Source organism: Electrona antarctica (assembly GCF_951216825.1).
Source record: "Electrona antarctica genome assembly, chromosome: 4".
NCBI lineage: Eukaryota > Metazoa > Chordata > Actinopteri > Myctophiformes > Myctophidae > Electrona > Electrona antarctica.
In genome coordinates, this window is record NC_136809.1 from 52,639,603 (window position 1) to 52,661,519 (window position 21,917).

The 21,917-nt window shown below is 41.6% G+C and overlaps 1 protein-coding gene across 1 annotated transcript in view; it reads left to right on the plus strand.

The window, feature by feature from the left end:
- The window catches only part of LOC306922123 (bifunctional heparan sulfate N-deacetylase/N-sulfotransferase 4-like), a gene marked incomplete at its 5' end in the record, with an annotated part of 66,169 nt that overhangs the window by 13,348 nt on the left and 30,904 nt on the right, over positions 1–21,917 (plus strand). Inside the window, one exon of the mRNA XM_079499519.1 lies at positions 15,759–15,887. Coding sequence (XP_079355645.1) covers positions 15,759–15,887 — 129 coding nt within the window. The remainder of the gene's footprint in view (positions 1–15,758; positions 15,888–21,917) is intronic.

The window sequence follows — 21,917 nt, forward strand, 5'->3', positions numbered from 1 at the left end:
AGTGCAAATCTTTGAATATATATTCTTTCAGAATTTCAGTTTTTAACTCAAATCTTTGATTCTGGGGGGGGGTCCTTGGAACAACATATTTTCAGATGGGAGTCTGCGACATATTACATAACATTTTTGGGGTCCTTGAGATGAAATATTGAGAACCACTGATATAGAAACATGAGGTTTTTCAGAAAAAAAACATTAAAAAGATTTTTTTTTAAATTTCAGGCCTAAATGGGTTAAGGCGCAAGAGCGAGAAAATGTTTTTGTTTATGTATCCAAATTAATACGTCTGTTATTCCATTCTTGGAATTGACCACTTGGAACGCATTGCATGATCAATCAAAATGATAAATAATCTAAACTTTTTTTGAATTTGACTTCTTGAAAGAATGTTGTAAGCATATTGGGAGGTAAATCTTGAATGAATTGTGGTGACTGACTGCATGGCCCTGGCAGTGTGCTTATCCCATTCTGGGCGGGAACCCCTTTTGGCGTTAGCAATTATGTTATGCTTTAGCTATTGAAAAATAGCAGATCTACAAGCTCATAGCGCGCCACCGAGTGGCGCGCTACGAGCTTGTAGTTCTGCTATTTTTGAAAAATCGAAGAACGACTGACATAGAATCATAGCTTTTTCAGAAAACTGTCAGGATGTAGAAGACATTTATAGAATCTGATCTCAGGTCAAAATGGGTTATTCAGCACCATGGAGAGAGGCGTGGAAACATACACGCTCAGTATAGCCTATACCTACACTATGAAAGCCACTTTAGCTGTTTTTTAATATTTTTTAATATGCTGCTCAGTTTTAACCCATTTAGGCCTGACGTCGAAATAAAAAAAACGATCGCTCTGAAAGAATATATACCTATTCAAAGATTTGTGCCGCATTTTTACGATTTTTCAAAAATAGCAGACCTACAAGCTCATAGCGCGCCACTCGGTGGCGCGCTATGAGCTTGTAGATCTGCTATTTTTCAATAGCTAAAGCATAACAGAATGCTTGAAACACCACAAGGGGTTCCCGCCCAAAATGGGTTAATGCACACTGCACTTTGGGATTTTATGCTTATTCCTTTTATTGATAGGTTTTAAATATATGGTCCCGAGTACGATTTTCGTTTTTATATGTGAAATGACAAAATGAAGTGAACCTTTTTGCTGAAATGTGCTGGCAAAATTTGAATCAAAATGAATCATGCTATTAATTAACTCTCTCTCTCTCTTTCTGCCGATTGAGATTTATGGTCCCAAAAGCATAAATCAAGAGTGTTTTCACGTCTTGTGGGGCAAGTAGTCACGTATTGATATAAATTTGGGCAGTGTCTGTTTAAGTGAACATCCGCTGACAGTCCCGTTGACAGTATATGAACTCGGGGGCGAGTCTAATACCGTTTCATATACAGTATCACCCCCTTCATATTCTGCCTTCATATTCACATGGGGCTGAGTGATAAATATCTGACCAAAATTCTCTTGGCAGGTTAAAACGGACTAAATGAGACAGAAAGGAGTTCGATGTTGTTTTTTCTCCGAACAATAGGAGTCTCTGAGTGTGTGTAGTCTTTGCACCAACCGTTCAATCACAAATATACACCCCGTCGTGCTGTGGCCAAAATCAGACACCCCGAAACCAACCTTGTTGAAACGCAGCCTAAGCAGATCTCGGATGCCTTTGCCAAATTTTATGAACAATTATACAAGGGTCAAGAACAAGAATTTAAAAGAGAAAAGATTATTGAATTCTTGAGACCTCTCGAATTAAATAAATTGGCAGAGGGGGAAGCATCCAAATTAATAAAGCGCATCACTGAGGAGGAAATAAGAGAAACCATTTCCAACTTGAAAAACAACAAATCTCCAGGTGCAGATGGCTTTTCAGGGGAATATTACAAGGTTTTTGTAAATGAACTTTCTCCTAGGTTATGCAAATTATATAATTGTGTATTATCATCAGGAGACCCCCCAAAGTCGTGGTCAGAAGCCATCATCACGGTACTACATAAAGAAGGAAAAGACCCCATACAGTGTTCTAGTTACCGCCCAATCAGTCTTTTGTGCGTGGATTATAAAATATTAACCTCTATATTGGCGAATAGAATTCAAAAGTACATTAAACAATTAATAAATCCTCAGCAAACGGGGTTCATCTGGACTAGACAAGGGACAAACAATATTAGGAGGGCATTAAACATACAGTCACTAGCAGCGAGAGATAAAGACCCATCGATGCTCCTTAGCCTCGATGGGATTAAGGCTTTCGATAGATTAGATTGGCTCTTTTTAGAAGAGACTTTAAAAGAAATGGGTTTTAGAGAAGAATTTGTTTCTTGGATTAATCTGCTATATAATAATTCCAAATCAAGAATTAGAGTTAATGGTCACTGTTCAGAATTTTTCAAGGTTGAGAGGGGCGTAAAACAGGGAGATTCATTATCCCCTGTTCTCTACGCAATTAGTATAGAATGTTTGGCTGAAGCTATACGTCGAAATACTCAGATCCAAGGCATTCCAGACGATGGTGGGTTCGTCCACAAGGTGGCGCTATTCGCTGACGATGTTTTGCTCTTCATAAGAAATCCACTGCTCTCTATCCCCCCACTCATGCAGTGCCTGCAAAGTTATGGATCCGTTTCAGGTTATAAAATTAACGAAAGCAAATCGGAGGCAATGATGATTTCTGGGTCCTGGCCTACACAACTAAACAAAGATGTATCATATCGTTGGTCTAAACAGGGGTTTAGGTACTTGGGGATTATAATCACACCAAATCCCACACAATTATTTGATGCAAACTATACAAAATTAATTAGAGCCATTAAAAATGATCTGGGGAGATGGGATGTTCTTCCCCTTTCTTTATTGGGTAGAGTTGAAACGGTGAAAATGAATGTATTGCCTAGACTTCTGTTCTTGTTTCAGTCCTTGCCTGTCAGAGTACCCATCTCCACCTTTAAGGCACTTGATCGAATGATTTCTAAATTTATTTGGCAAAATAAAAAGCCCAGGATAAGGCTCAAAACACTTCTTTTGCCAAAAATTAGGGGAGGCCTAGGCCTTCCCAATTTAAAGCATTACTATTGGGCGGCTCAGCTGACTGCAATTGTCGCATGGATAGGTAATGATGAAGAGACAGGTTGGAACCGAATAGAACAGAGCACAATTAAAGGGGTGTCTCTGTCAGCATTACCCTTCCTTGATAAAAAAACTATTGATAAAAACAAAATTAAAATAGGAAATGAATGGATAAAGCATACATTAAAGGTGTGGGAAGCAGTTAGGAAAACACTGTGGGGACCAGGGTCAGTTTCAAGGGCAATGCCAATAGTGGGTAACATTGATTTCTCTCCATCCATAAGTGATACTGGATTCAGTCGTTGGGCTGATAAGGGTCTTAAAACCATAAATCAGTTATTTGAGGGAACAACTTTTAAATCCTTTGCTCAACTCCAGACGAAATTTAAACTCCCTTCAAGTGATTTATTTAGATATTTCCAAATAAGGCATTATATCATGGATCATAGAGAGAGAGAGCTGGTTAGGAAAACCCCAAACGAAATTGAGGTGTATTTCATTGGTATTGCAGAAAAGAATTTCCCAACTAAAAAACATGTTTCTAATTTATATAAAGCACTGGATGATGTTTCTCAAAATACATGGTACATTAAGGATAAATGGGAATTGGAATTAAATATAATAATTGAAGACAAAACCTGGGAGGACATGTGTGAAGGTTGTCACAAGGGAATAAATAGCCAGTTGTGGAAGGAATTTGATTGGAAACTCAAAACTAGATATTTCAATACTCCTCTGGTCATTTCTTCATATGTGAAAACACCATCCATAGAATTATGTTGGAGAAATTGTGGGGGAGTTGGAGACCATACACACATTTTTTGGGATTGTCCAATAATTTCAGGGTTCTGGAAAAATGTTAAAAAGGAAATTGAAAGGTGTTTGGGGTTGAATATTCCTTCTGGACCCGAGTTATTTCTGCTGGGAATTATACCCGAGGAGTTGCGTGGATGGAGTTACATATTAAGGATACTTTTACTGATTGCTAAGAAAATGATAACAGTAAATTGGAGGGAGGTAAAACCACCTACTATAACCCAATGGAAACAGAGACTGAAGCAGGTTTATATAATGGAGGAAATGACGGCAAGGTTACAATTAAAAATGGAAAGTTTCATACTTAAATGGACTTCTGTAATATTGTACTTGGGTGTTTCGGTGTATGTGTAGAGGTCTAAGAGTGCTGAGTAGGGGTTGTTGAGTCTATAAAAATGCTTCGAATGTTGGATATCTGCTGTATACTGTATTGTATTGTGAGCCATGTCTCCTGCTGTTCCCTGCCTTGTCCTGTACTGTCTGAAGAATGCTGTATTTTTGAAGTTTGTCAAGCTGTTTTTCTGTTTTTCTTTGATTTCTTTTATTGTCTCTGTTTTTGTTATGTATTTTTGTTTTCTTGTATTCACATTTATGTTTGATTTCTGTTTCATTGTTCGTGTTTCATTTTTTGAAATAAAAACAAAGTTCAAAAAAAAAAAAAAAAACAAATATACACCCCGACCGTTACGTTCTCCGTTACCTCAAGGCCTCGGTCGAGTCTAATATTCTCATTGAACCCTGCATGGAATACGGACGCAATCACTGACAATCGTATCATTAACCCATCCTGGACGGGAACACCTTTTGGTGTTTAAGCATTACGTTATACTTTAGCTATTGAAAAATAGCAGATCTACAAGCTCATAACAGCTTGTAGGTCTGCTATTTTTGAAAAATCGTGAAAATGTGTTGCAAATCTTTGAATATACATTCTTTCAGAGCAAACGTTTTTTTATCTCAAATCTTTGCTTCTAGGGGAGATCCCAGGAACAACATATGTTCAGATGGGGGTCGGCGGGCCAAATACAGATCATTCTGGGGGTCCTTGACATGAAAAAGGTTGAGCGCAACTGACATATAGTAACAAAAGTTTTTTTTTAAAAACTGTCATGATTTAGAAGACATTTGTAGAAGGGTTAAGCCACGTTTCAGTGAAACAAGGTTCCAGGTTGTACTTTATTGTTACATCTTGTGTACATAGTACCAAAAAGCACTGATCTACAAGATCTCACATAATAGGCTTTGAGTGGTAAAACTCTAGCAGTAGTGTCAAAAACACAAAATAAAACATCACCTTTTGCATAACCAGACGCACAACCTCTCACAACAATTCTGCAGTGAAGAATGAACTGGTACTTGCATACTGTGTGGCTTGATTAACTGAATGAAATACACCTGCTGGTGTCATAGTGACCTAATTAACTCAATAAACTTCACCTGCTTGTGAAAGCCACCACTCTAGGAGGGGGGAGTGTGGTACATACGAGTAAAACGTATTTTCCGTTGGCTTCCTGACAATGCAGCAGCATAGATGGCATAACGGCAATCACAGCAAACAAAGGTATAGAATAAAGAGTGCAAGAAAGAGCAAACAACGAGTAAAAAAAAAAAAGAAGTAAAGTAACATTTTGTACATCTACTTGTTTTCCCTGTCGCTCCTTCTGCACTACACTCTTGTATAATAAAGGTTAGGGCATCAATGTTAGCACCCTGAAACACAACACTTTGTCCGACAGCAACCAGCTACGAGCAGCTACTCTAGCCAAGAAGAAACGGTTTTATATATCACTTCAAGAAGACTATAGTAAAATACGCACATCACTTCGTGGAGGTGCTGGGTTCAAAAAGTGACATAGGAAAAGAGAAGGGAAAGAAGAAAGAAAGAAAGAAAGAAAGAAAGAAAGAAAGAAAGAAAGAAATTCAGAGTGTCTGATAAAAATGTATATCAAATATCTAAATACTGAATCAGGCAAATAAAAAAACGGCCACACTCCCCCCCTCCTATGTCACTATGACACCAGCAGGTGTATTTCATTCAGTTAATCAAGCCACACAGCATGCAAGTACCAGTTCATTCTTCACTCATATGCTCCAAAAGGTTTATTTCATTGACAACGTTTCGAGCCAAGGCTCTTCATCTGGTCAAACTCAAGATGTGAGTGATCCACCCACTTAAATAGACACCCACGGGTTCAGGCAGCCGTACGTTTGACCAGATGAAAAGCCTTGGCTCGAAACGTCGTCAATAAAATATACCTTTTGGAGCATATGAGTGTGCGGGTTCCCTTCTCTTTTCATATCTCACTTCAACCCTGCAAGACCTATACTGTTTTACTTCTGCAACATTTTTATTTTATTTTATTTTATTTTATTTTAAAATCCCTGTAATATATATATATATATATATATATATATATATATATATATATATATATATATATATATATATTGTGATCATTACAATGTCTAGAACATGTTTTATTCATTATTGTGAAAGGTATCCCCCAAATATAAATGATTAATTTATTATTATTTTAATAATTATTATAAATGTGCATAACATTTGCATAATTTTTTTCCCCCCATTTCCTCTGATAAGTCCTATACTATAGTAGAGTACAAAGTAGTAGTAGTAAGATTGAAATCTCTTTTTTTTGCAAGTAGAAATATATGTGGGTCTTGCAGGGACAATTATGTGCTGCAATTTGTCTTCTCTCCACTGCAGACGGCATACTGCATGTCTCTAGATATAAACATCTGCAATAAGCCAATATCAGCTTATAATATCAGATATATATACGAGTCTGGCTCTAGTGCTGCTGTACGTGTGCAGGCTGAATATGAACCTAAATCTAAATATCTGATGGTGACAAAATGAAAGCAAGATTGCAAAGCAACATTATGTATGAGCGTTGCTGCTGCTGCGGCTACTACTAATCTAAAGGGATCTTTCACTTTCAAATAAGCTTGAGGTCATTTTAAACTCTGGCTTTTGTGTGCAGTCCACCCACCCCAGGCCGTTTTTTAATTTGCCTGATTCAGTATTTAGATATTTGATATACATTTTTATCAGACACTCCCCCCAATTTCTTTCTTTCTTTCTTTCTTTCTTTCTTTCTTTCTTTCTTTCTTTCTTTCTTTCTTTCTTTCTTTCTTTCTTTCTTTCTTTCTTTCTTTCTTTCCTAACCTAATAGAACCTAATAGAATATGCACATTTTGGTCTTCCATGAAGAAAAAGGATAATTTGCTCCAATGTCATGTATTGATATAATAAGGTTGTTGATAAAACACGGCCCCCTCACACATTAGAAGGCCAGAACCAAGGACGGGTGATTTAACCCATTATTCTGGGCGGGAACCCCTTTTGGTGTTAGCATTATGTTATGCTTTAGGTATTGAAAAATAAGCAGATCTACAAGCTCATAGCGCGCCATCGAGTGGCACGCTACGAGCTTGTAGGTCTGACGTAGGTCTGACATAGAAACAAAGCTTTTTCAGAAAACTGTCAGGATGTAGAAGACATTTTTAGAATCTGATCTCAGGTCAGAATGGGTTAATACACAGTCAAAAAGAGTGTTCATGTGTAAATAAGTCTTTGTTGAAAAATACATTAATTTTCTTTCTTTGGGCTTTTCTGACTTTATTGATAGTATCAAGTGAAGATAGACAGGAAAGAGGGAGAGAGAGAGAGAAGGGGAGAGACACACAGCAAAGGTCGTCATGAACGGGACTCGAACACGCAACCCGCTGTCTTGTGCGGCATGCGCCTGGAGCACTAGGCCAGTGCACGCCCCAATAAATTCTGCAATTGCGCTCTGTGGTCTTCTAAAACTGCAACTCAATGACACTCGCCTTAGTGTGTGTGTGTGTGTGTGTGTGTGTGTGTGTGTGTGTGTGTGTGTGTGTGTGTGTGTGTGTGTGTGTGTGTGTGTGTGTGTGTGTGTGTGTGTGTGTGTGTGTGTGTGTGTGTGTGTGTGTGTGTGTGTGTGTGTGTGTGTGTGTGTGATGTTTAGACCTCCCCAATGCATGCTTAGCTTTACATTTAATGGATTCACCATGTGGCTAAAATCCAGGGTCGAACTGGCCCTGTGTGTGTGCGTGCGTGCGTGCGTGCGTGCGTGTGTGCGCGTTTTTTTTTTTACACACAGGCTTTTTTATGTGACAGGCTGTAAGTAATGAATCCCCTTTTTACAATTATACATCCCCATTTAGCGATGAATAATCTATCAATCACTCGTTAACCCATTCTGGACGGGAACCCCTTTTGGTGTTTTTAACTAAGCATTATGTTATACTTTAGCTATTGAAAAAAATAGCAGATCTACAAGCTCCTAGCGCGCCACCGAGTGGCGCGCTACGAGCTTGTAGGTCTGCTATTTTTGAAAAAAATCGTGAAAATGCGGCACAGATCTTTGAATATATATTCTTTCAGAGCGAACTTTTTAAAATTTCCTAAATGGGTTAAGACGACAACAAGGAGAGGAGAATGGTTGGTTTTAGCGCCCGTCCTCCCTCCCTCCCTCCCCTCCTCTCTCTATCTCTCACACTCACACTCACTCACTGGCGGTGTCAGTCAGCTGCTGCTATCTCAGAGCACACAACAGCATGCATCTTACAGACAAAGAACCCTTCATGTGTGACACAACACATTCCCAATTAGCATCGTTTCGCCGCCTGTTTGTGCGCACATCAAGCAGGGAACAACGGGATGAGCAGGTTGTCAGTTCTCTCATCATCAGTCCCTAAAATTATGCTCTTATCGCTTGACATCTTGTCAAATTAGACATTCATTCTGTTGTACTGCGTGCCATTGAATAAACAAGAGAGCTGACATTTTGAAGGATTATTATTATTGTTATTATTAGGTATCAAGACCCCTTATTGTTTTTGTACTTTGTAAAAACTATTCCGCCATTTTTTGCAGTTTTGGTTGTGATGGAGTCTGGATAATAAAGTTAAGCAGAAAATGACAGATTTTCAACAGTTTTTAGCTTGAAACTTTGAATTGGGCGTGCGGCACCAGCATATCAGAGATCATTATTAATCTTCTCTCCCCTTTTCTCTCTCTCTCTCTCTCTCTCTCTCTCTCTCTCTGTCTCACACACACTTTCTCTCTTTCTCTCTATCACTCTCTCGTTCTCTCTCGCTAACTCTTAGTGGGGTTCCGTCTCAATGTTAAATTTAGTTGTCATTTACAACTCATGTAAAAGTTTAACTTTCACTACTAATTTGAAGGTGAGGGTCTATAGAACAATTTTGGTTCGTGTGGCAACCACCCAGATAAAAATAAAATCACACCCGTGTGAACTGAGTGGTGTAAGGTCTGTCTGACGTAATGAAATCATGTCTGACGTAATGAAATCACACCCGGATGTGATTTCACAACTGGCTTTTTTTGTGCAGAAAAAATGAGCATGGTTGCTACGGTCATCCAGTTCACCCGGGTGTGATTTCATTACGTCAGAAATTATTTTGAACATAGCAACCATGCTCATTTTTTCTGCACAAAAAAGCCAGTTGTAGGAGTGGTTTACACCACTCAAAAATGGTGTATGTCCACAAAAATAGCAAGTAGTCCAGCATCTATGTGCAGTATTTTTATGGAATTGTGAATACCACGTAAATGATTTGATTGGCTGAGCACGGAATGTGACGCATGATGATAAGAGCGCCCCTCATTTTTTTTTAAAAGTGTACATGAAGTGTTAAAATGATGTTTGTACACTAGGTGTCACTGTTGAACAGAGTCTCAGGGCGGGGCTTAATACTTGACCATATTAGGAAGATCAACGGGAATCGACTTCCTTGATTGGTCAACCCAAACCATCGGCTTCACGGATTGGACAAACTTTGCGTGGTGTTTGTGTCTGAACGAATATAAGTGAAGACGCATAATATTCCATGCATTTACACATCAGGACTTGACCGATAGGATACCATTGACCAATTGGATACCATTGACCAATAGGATACCGTTGACCAATAGGATACCGTTGACCAATAGGATACCGTTGACCAATAGGATACCATTGACCAATAGGATACCATTGACCAATAGGATACAATTGACCAATAGGATACCGTTAACCAATAGGATACCATTGACCAATAGGATACCATTGACCAATAGGATTTAACCACTGTGGTACTGTTGTGAGTAATGTTACGCTGGGCGGTGCGTCTGAGAGGACCAGGAACAGCCAATCAGAGAGCTGTGACAGTGAGACACTGTGTGTACTCCTTTGGAGGTGACAAGGATCACATTGATGTGCACGTCTTCAACACAGTGTCTTTGACCTGGAGGAAGTTGACCCCAGAGACCCCTGGAAGAGGAGAACGCCACATTGAGGTTCCATCCTGGAGCAAGGGCCACACAGCTGTGCTGATAGAATATACTGTCTACCTCTGGGGAGGGTGGACTAACCCAGGTTACTGCAACGTGCTTTATGCCTTTGATGTTGATGCCCACACATGGTTCAAACCACAGGTTTCTGGGACCGTTCCAGAGGAGAGGTACTACCACTCAGCCTGTGTTTTGGAGAAGGTCATGTTTATCCATGGAGGAAGGACCCAGACTGGATATGAATACACCATCTACAAGTTGGACACCACCACAATGGTCTGGTCTTTAATTAACACCAGAGGAACTCCACCTTCTGCTTCAGCATTTCCGTCTGCCACCACCTTCATCGGGACAAAGATGTTTTTATTCGGAAGCGATCAGACCATCAGAGTGTTTGACACAGAGACCCACCTCTACATGAACACACCTTCTGCACAGCTTCTTCCAGAAAGACATCATCGTCATTCAGCCTTTACCTACAATGGAGAGCTGTACATAGTTGGTGGTTACAATAACCAGTATTTAACTAAAATGTGGAAATTCAGTCCAGAAACATCCTCCTGGAAGAAGGTTGAGCCCAAAGGGGAAGGCCTATGTTCATGGGCGTTTAATATGTGCTGTTGCATGGTGGGAGATCATATCGTCCTCTTTGTCACCTCTGGTGACCTGTATGTCTTAGACTTCAGTCCCAGCCTCAAGACATTATGCAAGCTAGCAGTTATTCAGTACGGTCTGGAGCAGTCTGAACTCCCACACAACATCAGGTGGGAACTTGCAGCCATGACTACCAAACATTAACAAAAAAACAAAATCCCAAAAATATCAAACATAGAGGCCGAAAAATATGTGAAGTGTCAGCCATGATGACTACCAACAGCAGCTGAATAAACCAACACATAATAAAATAAATAATGAATAAATAACAATGAAATAGGCAGAAAATATCACCGAATAGTGTATGCAATTAATGCATTCAAAAGAGCTGAATAAATGTTTTATGGACCCAGAATAGTGATTATTATTTAAGTTAAGTTTTGCCATAACCATTTATTATGCCATAAATCAGGTAGCTTTAAGGTACGGCCATGACAGCAATGGTAGGAAAAAATATATATAATATTAATCATATTCAGATATAAGGGCTGGTGTTCTGGCAATGCCGGATACTGGCAGTTCAGGGGCAGAGCTGGTTGGCGAGCTGGGCGGGTTCAAACATTTTCTCTTTGACGCAATTGGTCAGAGCTACTGTCAGTCAAAGCATTGAACGTCACTGTACCAAAGCCCGCCCATATTGCATACCGTGTCCCGATTGGCCACACCAGTTCTCTGGTGTAGGAAATGGGCGTACACTTGAGCCTCACCAGACCGTAATCCGCCGGCAGGCAATTTTTCTTTGCCAACGGCTGATTCGGTCTGGCTTATTAGCCATTAGTCTGCTTATTAGTCTGATGAGGAGTAGTACACGGAGTACGCCGGCTGATGTCCTGGGCTCACTTGACTCTCACATGTCAGTTTGAACAGTACTGTACAGTGTACAGTACTACATCGATATTACACATTTTGATGTGCATGTTGTAAATAGTACTGTAGCACTGTATTCCTCATCCTTGACAATGTAGGATTAGTCACCAGAAGCAAGATCCTAGGTGGTCTATAACCTGAATTGGTAAAATAACAGCAGGTGGTCGTGGCCATTTTGGAAAATGGCGGCCAGGTCACCACGGGACAACTCTGCGATGGCAGAAAAATGTTCCTTATGGCATGATTTAACTGTGAGCCAAATGTCATGCTTTTATCGTAAAGTGCACGATTTCCACGCGTAGAGGCTGGGCTAAGTGGGGTATTATATTCCAATATCTAACTGTAGTTCCTTGCATACTGTATTGTCTCATTTGTGTGAAATATAAGAGATTTTCCAATCATATTTTATTTTTATACAATTACTCATTCATGATAACATACTGTAGGTATATACACTAACCTCACCATTCTAGGTTCAACAGAACAGAAGTTAGGTGTAATTTGATGTACATTGGTGGCCTTTTTTTTCATATCAGCATATTCAAAACATTTGAAATCCAGTTTTTTCCTCACACAGTATTGATTTGATATAGCAAAATAAAACAAGAAAAAACAGCAATTGTAAGAAAATTAAAACTTCCGATTCCGATTTTGGCCATTTTGGAAATTGGGCAAAATATATATATTTTTTTAATTTGTAGACTTGCCACTCAAACTGAAATTGTTCTATACGCCATTATCTACAAATTAGAAGTGAAAGTTAAACTTTTACATGAGTTGTAAATGACGATGTGTCTAGGGACCCCACTATCTTGCTTTCTCTCTCTCTCTCTCTCTCTCTCTCTCTCTCTCTCTCTCTCTCTCTCTCTCTCTCTCTCTCTCTCTCTCTCTCTCTCTCTCTCTCTGGTATACGTCTTTGTTTTGTGTTTGCTCTCTGTAGGACTTGAAGTTCTCTCGAGGTCATAAATTGGTGCTTGTGTCTCTTTCGGCAGATTGAAAACCATCCAGTGAGCTGTCCATATCACAGCAAATCGGACTGAGACATGGGACTGTGTGTGTGTGTGTGTGTGTGTGTGTGTGTTTGACTGTGTGTGCGCGTTTGTTTTTAAAATGTACTATATCAGTTTGAGCTATAGCCGTATGGATAATTGGTTTGGTGAAATAGTGCTGAGTGTCTGTGGCACCAGTGGCCTTTTCATCGTGTGTGTGTGCGCGCGCGCGCGCGCGTGTGTGTGTGTGTGTGTGTGACTGTGTGTGTGTGACTGTGTGTGTGTGTGTGTGTGACTGTGTGCGCACCGCTGCCGTTGTTTTATAGCAAAACCAATATCTGTTCTACACAGGCTTACATAGCTCTCTATTTCATAGAGTTCTGCCTCGACGTGGAGTTTACAACAAAAAGTAAAACTCCTCTCCTCTCCTCTCCTCTCCTCTCCTCTCCTCTCCTCTCCTCTCCTCTCCCCTCCTCTCCTCTCCTCTCCTCTCCTCTCCTCCCCTCAAATTGTAACGCTTCAATGTTTCAACGAATGAATCACAATTAAATTGTCGTGTCATCATGTGACTTTTATCCCCCTTGGACAAAATTAACCCATTTGGACCTGAGGTCGATTCTACAAATGTGTCCTACAAATCTTCTGAAAAACCTCATGTTTCTGTATGTCAGTGGAGGCTCAAACTATTTCATGTCAAGGAGCCCCTAGAATTATCTGGCCGCGGACCCCCATCTGAAAATATGTTGTTCCAGAACAACATTCCAGAAGCAAAGATTTGAGTTAAAAACGCTCTGAAATAATCTATATTCAAAGATTTGCACTTACATTTTCACGATTTTTTTCAAAAAATAGCAGACCTACAAGCTCGTAGCGCGGCACTCGGTGCCGCGCTATGAGCTTGTAGATCTGCTATTTTTTCAAATAGCTAAAGTATAACATAATCCTTAAAAAACACCAAAAGGGAGTTCCCGCCCGAAACGGGTTAATAACTAATGACAAAATAATGTGTCTCGTGTACCGGGAGTCTGTCTCTTTCATTCCAGCGGTGCGTTCTCATTATGCGATACTTTATTTTTGGTCTTGTGTGACTGGCTGAGCTGTGACTGCCATGGCAACTAACATTCCCTCGTAGGCCTCGCATCGTTATGTCTTGATTTGACGTAATTGTTCCTGCAGACTGAAACACACGACGCGTTCATTGTGAGCTGGTTATGGAAGCGCAGTTGTTTCTAGTAATGGGGAAAACATAATTAATAATACATCTAGCCAATGATTGCATTGCCTACGGTATACAATAATGGATGTCGGGGTGGAAGTGGTAACCGGTTTGAGCGCTTTTTTTTGTTTTACCACAACCAAGTACAGGTAAAGGGTTTTTCTTCTGCATGTGTGTGGTCTTAGATATTGACAAGCTTTTGCCACAAACATTCCCCTCGCCGTTAGGTCTGCGCCCTCCGTTGGGTCTTTTAAATCACAACTTAAAACATTTTTATATTCACAAGCCTTTGCACCACCGACATGATCTTGCACCTTTCCTTTTTCCTATTTGCCTGTTGTTTTACTATTGACGTCTTCTGCACTGAATTGTACTGTATTGTATTGTATTGCATTTTATTGTATTGTATTGTATTCCACTATATTCTGCCTTGTGAAGCACTTTGGTACAATGAGAGTTGTTTTTAAATGTGCTATATAAATAAATTTGATTTGATTTGATTTGACAAACGGTACAACCAAAAGGTCTCTTATAGCCTGATGTATAAGCTTTGCTACAAACGGTACAACCAAAAGGTCTCTTATAGCCTGATGTATAAGCTTTGCTACAAACGGTACAACCAAAAGGTCTCTTATAGCCTGATGTATAAGCTTTGCTACAAACGGTACAACCAAAAGGTCTCTTATAGCCTGATGTATAAGCTTTGCTACAAACGGTACAACCAAAAGGTCTCTTATAGCCTGATTTATAAGCTTTGCTACAAACGGTACAACCAAAGGGTCTCTTATAGCCTGATGTATAAGCTTTGCTACAAACGGTACAACCAAAAGGTCTCTTATAGCCTGATGTATAAGCTTTGCTACAAACGGTACAACCAAAGGGTCTCTTATAGCTTTTTTTTCCCACAAAAAAACAAACGGATTACTATGAAAACCTGCATAACCCGTCCGTCACTCACGCCTCCATATATAGTTGTCAGTCAATCACGCCTTGTGACACGCTGATTTATCATCACCTGGATCTCCATATATGAAGATCACGACACTGACCTCATCATCAAACCCCATACATGGTTTTGACATATTAGATCTGCATAATATATGGAGCCGGCCTGCAGCAACTCTACATCTGACCTCACTGACACACCAGATTAAATAGTTTTTAAACTCCTGCTTCTCAACTGTGCCGTATTAAGAAGCTCTGTTGTTTCAGCGCAACCGCGCCCTCAGGGCGTCTTACTGGTAGACGGATAGATAGATAGATAGATAGATAGATAGATAGATAGATGGTGGACTATGCGTGGCAGGGGGGCGTCCTCTTCCCTGAGCCAGGCCTAAACCTGACCACCAGGGGGCGTCCATTTCCCTGAGCCAGGCCTAAACCTGACCACATGCCATTATGTGTGGTTAAAGCATGCAGTTTAACCCATTTAGCCTTAGGACTCTGAAAGAATATATATTCAAAGATTTGTGCCGCATTTTCTCGATTTTTTAAAAATACAAGCTCGTAGCGCGCCACTCGGTGGCGCGCTACGAGCTTGTAGATCTGCTATTTTTCAATAGCTAAAGTAGTTAAAACACCAAGGGGTTCCCGTCCAGTATGGGTTAACAATGCAGTGGTGTGCTCACATACCTATACATCTTTGTGTGCGTGTGTGTGTGTGTGTGTGTGTGGTGTGTGTGTGTGTGTGTGTGTGTGTGTGTGTGTGTGTGTGTGTGTGTGTGTGTGTGTGTGTGTGTGTGTGTGTGTGTGTGTGTGTGTGTGTGTGTGTGTGTGTGCGTGTGTGTGTGTGCGTGCGCAGGTGTTGCCTCGTCAGACGTGCGGCCTGTTCACCCACACCATCTACTATGAGGAGTACCCCGGTGGGCCCAAAGAACTGGACAAGAGCATCCGTGGAGGGGAGCTGTTTCTCACCGTGCTGCTCAACCCGGTGAGTCACGCACGCACGCACGCACGCACGCACGCACGCACGCACGGAGGGGAGTTGTTCCTGGTGATTTGCCACTGTGTATTCTCGGTTGAGGGCCTAATTTACTTTGGGTTTTTGTTGTGTTTTTCCAACAGGTGATATAATTGTCTTGTTGCATTTGTATAATTTGGTTAGTGGAGGTTGTTTTAGTCATGGGGGCATGGGGGAGTGGTGGCGGAGGTTGTTTTAGTCAGGGGAGGGGTGGTGGGGGTGGTTTTAGTCAGGGGAGTGGTGGTGGCGGAGGTTGTTTTTGTCAGGGGAGGGGTGGTTGGGGTTGTTTTAGTCAGGGGAGGGGTGGTGGTGGGGGTTGTTTTAGTCAGGGTACGGGTGGTGGGGGTTGTTTTAGTCAGGGTAGGGGTGGTGGAGGTTTTTTTAGTCAGGGGAGGGGTGGTGGGGGTGGTTTTAGTCAGGGGAGTGGTGGTGGCGGAGGTTGTTTTAGTCAGGGGAGTGGTGGTGGGGGTTGTTTTAGTCAGGGGAGGGGTGGTGGGGGTTGTTTTAGTCAGGGGACGGGTGGTGGGGGTTGTTTTAGTCAGGGGAGGGGTGGTGGGGGTTGTTTTAGTCAGGGGAGTGGTGGTGGGGGTTGTTTTAGTCAGGGGACGGGTGGTGGGGGTTGTTTTAGTCAGGGGAGGGGTGGTGGGGGTGGTTTTAGTCAGGGGAGTGGTGGTGGCGGAGGTTGTTTTAGTCAGGGGAGTGGTGGTGGGGGTTGTTTTAGTCAGGGGAGGGGTGGTGGGGGTTGTTTTAGTCAGGGGACGGGTGGTGGGGGTTGTTTTAGTCAGGGGAGTGGTGGTGGGGGTTGTTTTAGTCAGGGGACGGGTGGTGGGGGTTGTTTTAGTCAGGGGACGGGTGGTGGGGGTTGTTTTAGTCAGGGGAGGGGTGGTGGGGGTTGTTTTAGTCAGGGGAGTGGTGGTGGTGGGGCAAAATTCTGTGAGAATAGTCTCAATTGAATGTTTGTCCCAATTAGAAAATTCCTGATTTGCCAGGGGACCCCACACTTCACTACCATACAGGGCAATTGGTTCAATAATTGATTTGAACATTTTCAGCCAAATTCGAATTGGAATATTAATTTTGACAGATTTTCTAATTATATAGAAAGCCCTTCTTGCCTTTTCCCTCAGGTCTCTCTCTCTCTCTCTCTCTCTCTCTCTCTCTCTGTCCCTATATCTCTCTCTCTATCTCTCTATCTCTCTATCTCTCTCTCTCTCTCTCTCTCTCTCTCTCTCTCTCTCTCTCTCTCTCTCTGTCCCTATATCTCTCTCTCTATCTCTCTCTCTCTCTATCTCTCTATCTCTCTCTCTCTCTCTCTCTCTCTCTCTCTCTCTCTCTCTCTCTCTCTCTCTCTCTCTCTCTCTCTCTGTGTCAAGGTTGCCTCTCACAGCGAGACCATGTTCATCTCCCCACTTTAAATTAGGTCTCACCACAGGGGGGTGCTACCGCACGCACGCACGCATGCACACACGCACGCACGCACGCTCGCACACACTCGCACGCACGCAAATTGAAAGATGGAGAGCTGAGACCATACGCACGCACGCGCACACACACACACACACACACACACACACACACACACACACACACACACACACGTGTACGCACACGTGTACGCACATGTACTGTACACAAACACACACTCTGCTTCCCACTCACGCCTGCTGTGCTTGTCTGCTTGACTTGACTCTGCTGTTGAATTAAGAAATAGAATTATATGTGACTGGCAGCTCATTCACACACACACGCACGCGCACACACACATGCAAACGCGCACAGACACATGCACACTCACGCACGCACAACGACTCACAAGCATGAGTGGCCGAAAAAAGTCAAACGTTGGCCAGAGAGGGAGAGAGGCTAACAATCCTCTCACTCCATCCACTACCATTGAAAAAGTATTTTTATTGTATCGAGAGAGAGAGAGAGAGAGAGAGAGAGAGAGAGAGAGAGAGAGAGAGAGAGAGAGAGAGAGAGAGAGAGAGAGAGAGAGAGAGAGAGAGAGAGAGAGAGAGAGAGAGAGAGAGAGAGAGAGAGAGAGAGAGAGAGAGAGAGAGAGAGAGATAATTCATTTGGGCGAATAAAAAAAAAAGCTACATTGAAATAAAAACTTTAATTGGATTGATTATTCCAGTGCTAATTAGCCAGAGCAGCAGCGTTTAGAAGACCAGTACACTATCCACATCCATCCCTAGAACATCCCTCTCTCCATCCGTCTCTCTCTCTGTGTTGCGCACAGACACGCACGAACAAACGCACGCGCACACACACACACACACACACAGCAGCAGCAGTATCAGGGTCCATTGAAGTGTCAGGTGTGGGAGAGCTTCACTACAGGGGCTGTCAGCACCCACAGAACATCACAGCGTCAGCTGCAGCTGGGCTCTCTCTAGCTCCTCCTGTACCTCTTTAGTTTACACCGTTTTCCTTTATCATTTGTACTGCCTGCCCCGCATGTCTGTCTGTCTGTCTGTCTGTCTGTCTGTCTGTCTGTCTGTCTGTCTGTCTGTCTGTCTGTCTGTCTGTCTGTCTGTCTGTCTGTCTGTCTGTCTGTCTGTCTGTCTGTCTGTCTGTCTGTCTGTCTGTCTTATAAACCAAGCAGTTTGAACAGTTAGGCCTGGTATATACTGTATTGATCATATTATTGATATTGTGATGAAACTACTGTAGATGCCATCCAGGATGGATTGTGGACTGTTACTGTTCTAAAATACCCTCTTAGATATTATTTAACTATAACTTATACCGGTATAATTATTTATCAGAAACCTGTGTAAGTATTTTTTTGCTACAGCACCAATACTCATCCCCACTATGTTTTGACAATATTTATATTGAAGTATCGGGTCACAAACATATTTTCAATATTTTTATTTTTATTTTGGCGCAGCCCTATACTAATTAGGGATGTAGCTCGATAACCGATATACCCGGAAATATCCGATAACAAGCTTATCGAGTACCCCGTTATCAATAAGCTTTGGGCTTATCAAGCCTGTTATCGAACATAGCGGCCCATGGCATCATGTTTAAACAATCAAGACAAGAGGCGATCAAGAAATACATCTAATCACCCATGCTGGTACAAACTTGTCTAAAAGTGTATTGATACCTGCCAACCAGCTAATATTAACCAGTTAACAGTTTCCTTAATATTATGTTATTGGTAAAAAAAGGTCAATTAGCCCTTCACTAAGTCCCTCCCCAACCCATCCTTGTCCAATAGGCACGTTAGCAGCGGAGAAAGCTTGACCTGCATAGCAACCGTTGCTAAACTATTTGGATTGGCATTGGCCAATCGTTTTTTGGGGTGTGATTTAGTGAAGGGCTAATTGCCTTCCCGTCTGTTAGAAAAGTACTGTATTTGAAGGCCCTAGTAAAAGATACCGGTTCTGTTTAGAATTTATTGTCTCCCGTCTTTCCACAAAATAATAGAAAATGCTCGATAGCGGGCTCGATAAGAACCCGGCTCGATAAGCCTGATCGATGAGGTGATCGTAAAAAATGGCGGGCAGGAACCCCTTTTGGTGTTTTAAGCATTATGTTATACTTTAGCTATTGAAAAATAGCAGATCTACAAGCTCATTGGTAGGTCTGCTATTTTTGAAGAATCGTGAAAATGTGGCGCAAATCCTGACCGAAAACTGTCAGGATTTAGAAGACATTTTTATAAATTTCGACGTCAGGTCAAAATTCACTAACCATCTCGTCATTTCTATAGTCCTCATCGTTGGAAAGTCCTCAAACTGATTAGCATTTTTCGTGTAGTTGTTGTTCTAGGACATTTTTTCCAGTGGAGGCGTTTCTGACGTTGCATCGTGGGGTATGTTTAGGATGTGATGAGAGGTGCCAGATTGCATTCTCAGACAGTGGAAGGAACGGGGGCGTGCATGCGTGCTTGCATGCGTCGCTGCTTGCGTGCGTATATGTGTGTGTGTGTGCGTATATGTGTGTGCGTGCGTGCATGCGTGCGTGTGAGAGATACAGACAGTGAGACACAGAGATAGAGAGAGAGTATAGCTAATTTGAGCTAATTCAACTTCATTTCTGTAAGGGAGAGTTTCTTAACCCATTTTGGGCGGGAACCCCTTTTGGTGTTCTAAGCATTATGTTATACTTTAGCTATTGAAAAATAGCAGATCTACACACTTGTAGGTCTGCTATTTTTGAAAAATCGTGAAAAAATGTGCCTCAAATCTTTGAATATATATTCTTTCAGAGTTTCAGTTTTTAACTCAAATCTTTGCTTCTGGAGGGTCCCTGGAACAACATATTTTCAGATGGGGGTCGGCGGCATACTACATATAATGTTTGGGGTCCTTGACATGAAATAATGAGAACCACTGATATATAGAAACATGGGTTTTTCAGGAAAAAAAAGAGAAATTTTAAAAATATTTTTTTTTTAATTTCGACGTCGGGCCTAAACGGGTTAAACATTAGTTCTTAATGCGAGTTTCTTAATGTGAGCTAATTGCATTTTTGTTCCCCCTCAGTTAACCCGATTGTTGTGCCCTTCTCTCTTCCCTTCTTAACCCACTTAGACCTGAGAAAAGATTCTACAAAATGTCTTCTAAATCCTGACAGTTTTCTGATAAAACCCTATGTTTCTATGTCACTCGTTCTCAAACATTTTCATGTCAAGGTACCCCCAAAAATATATGTAATCGGCCGCCAACCCCCATCTGAAAATATGTTGTTCCAGGTGACCCTCCCATGCAGAAGCAAAGATTTGAGTTAAAAACGTTCGCTCTGAAATAATAATATATTCAAAGATTTGTGCCACGTTTTCACGATTTTCAAAAAATAGCAGACCTACAAGCTCGTAGCGCGGCACTCGGTGCCGCGCTACGAGCTTGTAGATCTGCTATTTTTCAATAGCTAAAGTATAACATAATGCTTTAAAACACCAAAAAAGGTTCCCGCCCAAAATGTGTTAATCAGTGTAATCACAGTTGATGCTGTGTTCCTGCGGTATCTCTTAATGAGGAGACTTATCCAAACACAAAAGCAATTTAAACCCTGGATGAGGGGGCTAGCTCCCTTGGCATGCACTGACGCATGCCTGTGTGCACGCACGCCACGCACACACACACACACACGTACACACACGTCGGCGCTTTTTGTTCATATACTTTATACTCTTCTTTGTTAACGTATGGAACATTATTTCCCGCCGATCCGTTGCCATCCACATCGGAACACAAAGCGTGTTAATTAGTATGTGTATTAATCCATTTTGGACTGATGTCGAAAAAAAAAAGGCTTCTAAATCCTAACATTTTTTCTGAAAAAACCCTGTTTCTATGTCAGTGGGTGCTCAACCTTTCTCATGTCAAGGACCCCCAGAATTATCTCTATTGGGCCACGGACCCCCATCTCAAAATATGTAGTTCCAGGTACCCCACCCAGAAGCCAAAATTTTGATTAAAAATGTTCGCTCTGAAATATATATTCAAAGATTTGTGCCACATTTTCACGGTTTTTCAAAAATAGCAGACCTACAAGCTCGTAGCGCGCCACTCGGTGGCGCGCTATGAGCTTGTAGATCTGCTATTTTTCAATAGCTAAAGTATAACGGAATGCTTAAAACACGGAATGCTTAAAACAAACAGAGGGGTTCCCGCCCAAAATGGGTTAATGGGCATGTTGTGTTTGTGGCCGATTATAATCTGCAGTCCGGAGGGACTGCGTTACTGTTGTCGGGTCATCTGAGCATCCATAACATTGTTAGTTCCCATTCAGTGACTCTAAATCACGTCTGGCTGGACCCAGTATGGCTGTTGACCATTAACAGAATGCTGCCCACATATTGAGTGACTGCCAGATATCTGTGTGTGTGTGTGTGTGTGTGTGTGTGTGTGTGTGTGTGTGTGTGTGTGTGTGTGTGTGTCTGTGTGTGTGTGTGTGTGTGTGTGTGTGTGTGTGTGTGTGTGTGTGTGTGTGTGTGTGTGTGTGTGTGTGACAATATCACATTGTTAAACTGTGTGTTTA